Genomic DNA, 8,012 nt, shown 5'->3' with positions numbered 1-8,012 from the left:
GGATATTATTATCCCTATTAAATGAGCTTATTTATAAGTTGTACATATGAATACGAACTGAACTTGTTTAGGTTATTAGATTTCGGGTTATTGCATGTGAGTTTAATGTGTAGAATCCTTTAGCCCGATCCGTTATCATCTATGGGCCGATAACATATTAGATTGCACATATAAGGGAGAGATCCCTAAGGGTTTAGAAGATCATCTTTTGAGACGCATCTCTTTGTTCCCCATTAATGAAGAGAATTCAACGTCATCACCCTAAGTTCCTTGAAAGACCTCTCTTTGTTTGTTTCTGTTTCTTCTTCTTCATCAGGGATCTTTTGGACGACACTATACGACGAGGGCAATGACTCTTCAATAATGTTCCTTGTCACTTTTGGTTTATGCTTTCATGTTGTTATGTCATGTTTTTGTTGAAACAAGATTCATACTCAAGTTGTATTTCCTATTTGAATTCTTATTCGGTTTTTAGAATCCATGTAGCTTAGAGATTTACGAGAACTAACACAAGTTTCTCTCCTTGATCAGCATCCCATAACCCTTGGCGACAAACCTCTTATATCACTTTTATATTGTTTAGTAACCCAGGTGACCCACGTTTCCTAAATCAAATTTCGTTCGAATTTGCACATCAGTCCGACTCAAAAAAGGGACTATTGTATCATCTGATTCTACTCCCATTTCTAGCCTGACAGATCCAAGATATAATAACCCGTTATGACTTGGGAGCTTACCTCTATGAGTATAAAAATAAGAATGGTAAAAAAGAAGATACAACGGGTAACTTTTGACTATTCATCTACTTCATCCATTTTCATTCATTCTCAATTTAGTGCTGAATTAATCATTGGAGGGTTCACGCCGGTCATGCCACCTACTGATGGCTATTGATGTATAGGTTCCGAAGTAATAAGCCATTCGGATGATAGAAAGTTCTACTGAATTCGGACGCATAGAAAGGTACATTCGGCGCGGGCTAGGAGCTGTACGCGATCAACATCATCATCCAACAACAAAACACTCAAAGAATTAATTGATCATCATGGACAATGAAAAAATTATCTGAAAAATCTGTCAAAAAAATAAATAAATAAAATACTTTCTAGATATTTCAATAGTCAACGGGAAGGAAAAGCTTAAGTTATAAATTGGAGATGCACGGCGTTCAAGTGCTATTGCAAACCAAGATGGCGGTTCCGGAACGCTGTCCTTTCTTCTTCACTTTCAAAATAAAATTTAAATATTCATAAAACTTTTCGCGTTCTAACTAATTTCATTAATTTATTATTGTACTCATTAGAAATATATCGTTTCACTTTCTAAACCACATTTGATTTTACTAACTAATATCGATATATATATAATCTATTAATTAGCTTATTGGTTTATTTGTTCCTTCATGCCTAGCTTATTTGCATGATGAAAATGGCCGTCTCATCTCCATCCTTTCTCCTCTTCATCATCCTCTCTTTAGCTGTCGTCGCCTTCCCCCAGCACCGCTCCACCCACCTGCACTTTTATGTCCTATCACGCTTCTTTGGATCCCCCAATCCGACTGTCACGTTTTCGGTGATCCTGCACCTGGAATCCCCCATGGAGGACTTCGGCAACCTTGGGGTGTTTGACGACATTATCATCGCAGGGCTCGACCCAAGCTCTCCGGTCATCGGTCGGGCACAAGGGTCTACTGCTAACACAGATTTGACTGGTCATAGTTCAACTTCAACTATAAACTTGGTCTTCACCGCCGGGGAGTACAACGGGAGTTCGTTGATGGTCTTAGGGAGGGTCCTGATGGGGGGTATGTCAGATCGAAGCATCACCGGCGGCACTGGACTATTTCGCCTAGCGAGGGGCTACGTCCTGAGCCAAGTAGTCAATGTCACGGGCACAACAGTGAGTTTCGAGTTCGATGTTTATGTCACACACCATGAGTATCAACTATAATCATCAATTAGACATCGAGAGTAATAATTAAAGTTATCGAATATCTTGGAATTCATATGGAGAACATTGCTGTTTCTTAAAACATCTTAGTGTGTCACATCGCTAGCTCCTATTCTTATGTTATTGTGAGCTCTTCCTGTATTCTTAAGTTATACCGTCAGTAAGGATTTAAATGAATTAAGTCGTTGATCATGAGCTATTTGAAGCACTAACGGAGCCAGCCCGGTGATCTACTCGGGCTGTGGGCCACGAGCGCCAATACCAACTCATTTAATAAGACTCATTAAGTAAATAAATCATGATCAAACTTCATAATACTTGGCTCGTTAGCTCATGAATATGTTCGTTAGTAAGTTCATGAATTAATTTTTAAATGAAAAATAATTATAATTTTGATATTGAATTTATAAATTTTACATTCTATTTATGGAAAATATAAATAAATATATTAAATTTATGCTTATGAAAAATATAGATAAATATATTAAATTTATTTATTAAATTAAAATTATAAATTTTAATAAAAATATTATAATTTTCTCTAAATATATAATTTAATTTTTAATGAATATTTAAATTTATAATTTATATTTATTAAGCTTATTTAATCTCGATAAAAGCTCATAAGTAATGAATATATTTATTAAATAAAACTCTAGTTTGACTCGATTAAAAACGAGCAAAATTCAAATATTCAAAAGTTCAGCTCAGCTCAATTACACCTAGAGCCGTCAATTTGGGTTGAACCCATCGGGTTGGCCCGCCCCGCCAAACAATTTAATCGGGTTGGGTTGGAATTTTATCAACCCAAGCCCGCCATGGGCCGACCCGCCTAGGCCCGCGACCCGCGCGGGTCGACCCGCGATGGGCTTGGGTTGGCCCACGGGTTGAGAAACACATGTAAGCTAAGTTTTTTTTGCCAATTTATTAGCTTTCCTTTTATAATTTTGAAATAAAAATAATACTTTTTATCCCACATAACTACTCGTTTGTGTTCATTTATATGTAAAATACATATTTATGGATACATTTGGTTGATGAAATATTTCCGAAGTAAAACGTTGAAAATATAAAATATTTTTTAATTTTTTTAAAAAAAATGATAGGCCCGCGGGTTGGTCCGCCAAACCCGCAACCCGCCTTAGATTGGATTGGGTTGGAAATTTCCCAACCCGCCAAATTGACGGGTCGCCTCGCCCCGCCCCGCCAAATGGTCAGCCCGCCACGGACCGACCTGCCCCGCCATGGATTGACCCGTTTGACCGCTCTAATTACACCCTTAGCCGTCAGCTTCTAAATTGGAATATTTTTTTTTTGTTACCTTTTGTTTGTCAAATTCTATCTAAATCATAGTCTTCAATTGAGCATTCTTTAATTCCTAAACTTCTTTGCTAATTGACATTGAATCTAATATCATATAAATTATTTTGGACTAAAATAATTAAATCTCTTGACACTATTTTAATTAATATTTAATTATTTTAATTCATATTATACTTAGTGATATTCTTTCACGAGCTACATATATATATATATATATATATATATATATATATATATATATATATACACACCTATGGTTTGATACCATAGGCTAACTTTGATCGGAAGTAATGCAATCCAGATTATAATATAATAAAATTTGTAATATAATTAATATTACATTATTACATTTAGTCAAAGAGTTATATACTATGTATATAATTTTGATTACAAAAGTTATTATATTCATTTTATTTAGTGTCTATTATCTTATATAAAGAATATAATTTATATTATTATAAAATAATAAAAATATCCTATAGTTAATGATTAGGACTTCTTCAATTCCCCAAAATCCATCCTCCCTGTGCACTCCGAGCTCCTCTTATGTGTGTTCAGCAACTTGTGCAACTCGCTCACCTTCTCCTTTGTCGACGCAGAGCAACCAACGTGGAGCAGAATGAGAAGCTTATGGAAGGCCTCGTCTTTAATGGCCTTCGCGACTCGCTCGCCTTGCCTCTCGCTCTTGCAAAGCTTCCACAATGTGGGCACAGCGAACTACGTCATCATCTCTGACACCCGTAGCATGTTCTTCACCAGCATCGGCACCGCTAGGGCTTGGCCGTACGCCACCTCCCTGCCACGGCCATAACCCAGAGTGCCATCTAGCACCCATAGAGCTGCCGATACATTTCTTGATCATGAAATCGAGTGACTCGTTTGATCCGATATACCAACACGTTTCTTGATGCAAGGGGAGAAATAAGGCTAATGTGGAGAGGATCTCCTCATCGCCCCATTCGCCGAAGAGGGCAAAGAGGAGACGACTAGCACCGCTCTCTGCTAAGCATCTCTAATTGCACCTGCTTTCTTTCGTCAAAGCTTGATTTTTCTAATGGATTCGCGAAGGCAGGCGCGGTCTCCACTGTTAGGGTCACTTTAGGAGCTAGAGGGGGTGATTAGCTCCGTTCACTTGATCGATGATTGTTGTAGCAGAAAACACTCAAGCAAATGCTAACATCGAAATTTACTTGGTATCCACCTCAAGAAGAGGTGACTAATCCAATAATCCACACCGTACACACTCTCCACTAAGAAAGAAACTCCTTCTCAGAACAATCGGAGGTGGAGAAACCTCTTACAACACTCGCACAAGCATACAACTCAACGCAAGAAATAAATACATGAATACAAAGGAAAACCTTCTTCTTGCTTGATTTCGTGTAGCTTGTAGATGACCCTTGACCTTGGAAGTGCAACAACACTTATCTCCAAGATGCTTCAAGAAGCGGCGATGAGTAATCGTGAGCTCGGTGAAGAGAACGAGAGAGCATTTTCATGTTTGAACCTCGCCAACGGCTTTATCCTGTCGCGATCTAGGGCTCCCAATTGATTGGCCTTGCTCCCAATCGATTGCCACGTCAGATCCACGCAATCCCAGCCATCCAAAGATCTTAACTTGCTCAATGATCATATCCTAATCGATTGGCCAATCGATTGGGGAGGCTTCGATCGATCGATCGATCAATTCAGTGTGCCTCTGTACTCTCGCATATTTTCCCAGAATCAATTGGCCAATTGATTCCGTCTACCTCGTGTCCTCGTGAAAAATCCATCCTCAATCAATCGGTTGATCGATTGACAACCTTTCAATGCTCGCGAAACTGACTCCCAATCAATCGGCTGATTGATTGGGTTGTCTTTACTCACAGCATTCTCCCAATCGATCAATTATTGGGCTCTGGTTTAATTGATCACCTGATCGATTGATCAACCCTAACTTGTCTAACTCAACTCTAGGGTTCCCAAATCCAACATCCGGTCAACTGTGACCTGATGGAACTCCTCATGTCTAGCATCTGGTCAATCTTGACCTGCTGGGGTTTCATCACCTAGCGTCCGGTCAACCATTTAACCCACTTGGACTTTTCTCCTCGTACCAAGTGTCCGGTTAACCTTGACCCACTTGGACTTACCGAACACAAGATGTCCGGTCACACCCATCTAGATTTCCACTGTCTAGCTTCACTCATCAGGACTTTCTCACTGCCTAGCTTCACTCACAAGGGTTTTTCAATTGCCTAGCTTCACTCACTAGGGCTTCTCACTTGGCTTCACTCATCAGGATTTTCCTTCTACCCGACTTCACTCATCGGGACTTTTCCTTCTCTGCCAACCTTCCCTTTGGTCTTACCCTTGCCTAACTTCCAGTTAGAACTTCTCAGTCAAGTATCCAGTCAACCTTAACCTACTTGACTTCTTTCTCTCATATTGTCAAACATCGAAACTCAAACATCACGACTCAAGCTTGAGACAACTCAAGCTTAGTCAACCTAGTTAACCTTGACCCACGGAATATTGCACCAATATTCTCTCCCTTTTTGATGTTTGACAATATATTTAAGTTAGGCTAATCTCATAGCCTCAACTTCTTCTTCATGCCAAAGCAAAAATGAGGGTTTCTTTCATTCTCTCCCTTTCCTAGAGGGCAAACTCCCCCTTTGGGTAATGAAGACCTACCTTAAACCTTACATTCTCCCTCTTTGGCACACATCAAAAACTCTTCCCGTGAAGAGTTATCCACATGTTGTCCACAACTTCACATGTTGTTCACAACATCATAATGAATGTCTCATACCTTTCATTGTCTCTCATGCTCTTCCTAGAGCATCCATACACCATAATAAAGATATCCAATCTCCCATTGTTTTCCAATGCACAACCTTGAGCATTCACGATAATAAAGGTTTACAACCTTCCATGTCTTTTTGAAAAATAAATTTATGTCTTTAAGGAGTAGCTCCTCCTCAAAACATGCTCTAAAATTTTATCATTACACCAACAATGACTTGAAGTTTCTAAGACTTTAGAAAACCTAAAATTTTAAGTTTTGAATTTCAAGAATTAATATTGAATGCAAACCTCATCCTAAACTTCAAGTTAGTCTTCTTGGACCATTCCTTTCATGTTTTCATCAAGAAAACTACCTTTAATTGTTCACAAAAGAATTTCTTAGGGTTAGGGATGGTTAACATGACTAACCGTGGCTTAATGGATTGAAATCAGACCATTTCAGCCAAAAATCAGCTTTTTTTCAATCAATTGAGGTTGGAACTCAATCGATTGAAGCATTTCAATCGATCAACTGATCGATTCAGTAAAGCTTGTCTCAAAAAGCTATTGAATCAATCAACCGATCGTCGGTCAAGTTCAATCGATCAGCTAATCGATTCCATGAGCTTCTGTTCGCGAAAAACCCAGTTCAATTGATCAGCTGATCGATTGAACTTCCCCAATCGATTAGTTGATCGATTGGGTTTCTGATTTCCTAAAATTAAATTTCAGTCAAAATTCAAAAATGTACAAATAATTCTATAAAATTTTAAAAATCACAAAAATTCATGTAGATATTATTTATGTCATATAATATCATGAAAAAATAGTTTTCTAAGAAAATACACCATATTTTCAAAAATTAACACAAAACTTGAAACTATTGAAAAACTTCAAAGTTTCTTCCTAGTTTGTGTCTAACTATGCAATGATGATGTCTATCAAAAGATAGTCTTCACCAAGGTTTTCCAAAAGTATTTTGAAATGATTTTCAAATCTAATTTCTAACCATGTTCCTTGGGCTAAGTACACATGACTTGTACATTAGTTTTTCCAATAATTGGATAACATATACCTATGTGTTTAGATGACACTAAAACTTAAAAGATGCACTAAATCAATATCTTGAGTTTTATTCACCATCCTAACATCTCACTTATATCTAATGTGCACTAAAATACATATAAGTCAACTTATAGTCCTTGTGAGATGTAAACTTTGATTTTGCCCTAAACTAAGATATCACACATTTTTATCAAGGCATTTTTATAATTTGATTGTCACTTGTTAATTAATATCATTGTCCTTAATTATAAGAAACTTAAAATTAATGCATGAAAATGATTATGACATATATCAAAATGAATAATTTTCAAAAGAAAATTTACTATAGCTATATGATGTATGTATGACATGACATGGTATTTTTATATTTTTATTTTTCATAATAAAAATAAATATAACATATGATGGCATGACATATGATGGGCAAACAATTATGACAATTTAGCATAAATATCTATCTAAGTGTCCCTAGTTACTTGCTTAATTAAAAGATAATCCTAGATTACCCACATCTCCCTAACACAATGCTAAAGTCCTAACTTGGCATTTCTTTTGCCTTTTCTTATTTGTGCTAACTTTTTTAAAAAATTAAATTCAAGTCCTCAAATTTTAGTATATTTTACTCTTTCAATGAGTAAACATTTAATCCTTCTCATTTTCAAGGAGTACAACTACCTTGAAAATGCCCTCCAAGTGTCAACTTCTTCAAGGTTGGGTTAACTATCCTTTTAATTGGAGTTGACACTCTCTAGACTCATCTAGAGTGTAGAGAACACACTCTTAAGGACCTAAAATTGATTGATGTTCCTTGGGTGTTCTAGGTATTCATTAGGGATAACTTCTCTTGATACCTTCTTAATGACCTTCCTAGGCTTCTTAGAAGCCTTAGCCATACTAGACTC

The 8,012-nt window shown here is 37.1% G+C and overlaps 1 protein-coding gene across 1 annotated transcript; it reads left to right on the top strand.

The window, feature by feature from the left end:
- The first annotated feature begins 1,412 nt into the window (after window positions 1-1,412).
- LOC122003726 (dirigent protein 2-like) lies at window positions 1,413-2,108 on the top strand. The gene has a single exon (XM_042558776.1). The coding sequence runs from the start codon at window positions 1,420-1,422 to the stop codon at window positions 1,948-1,950; it is 531 nt and encodes a 176-aa protein (XP_042414710.1). The 5' UTR covers window positions 1,413-1,419; the 3' UTR covers window positions 1,951-2,108.
- The last annotated feature ends 5,904 nt before the right edge of the window (window positions 2,109-8,012 follow it).

The sequence above is a fragment of the Zingiber officinale genome, chromosome 7B (assembly GCF_018446385.1).
Source record: "Zingiber officinale cultivar Zhangliang chromosome 7B, Zo_v1.1, whole genome shotgun sequence".
NCBI classification, from domain to species: domain Eukaryota; kingdom Viridiplantae; phylum Streptophyta; class Magnoliopsida; order Zingiberales; family Zingiberaceae; genus Zingiber; species Zingiber officinale.
The sequence above is the reverse complement of the archived record's forward strand: the minus strand, read 5'-3'. Positions and strand labels throughout refer to the sequence as shown.

What these genes read in the sequence shown, in the direction of transcription:
- LOC122003726 (XM_042558776.1), top strand. Translation starts at nt 1,420, where the DNA reads ATGATGAAAATGGCCGTCTCATCTCCATCCTTTCTCCTCTTCATCATC.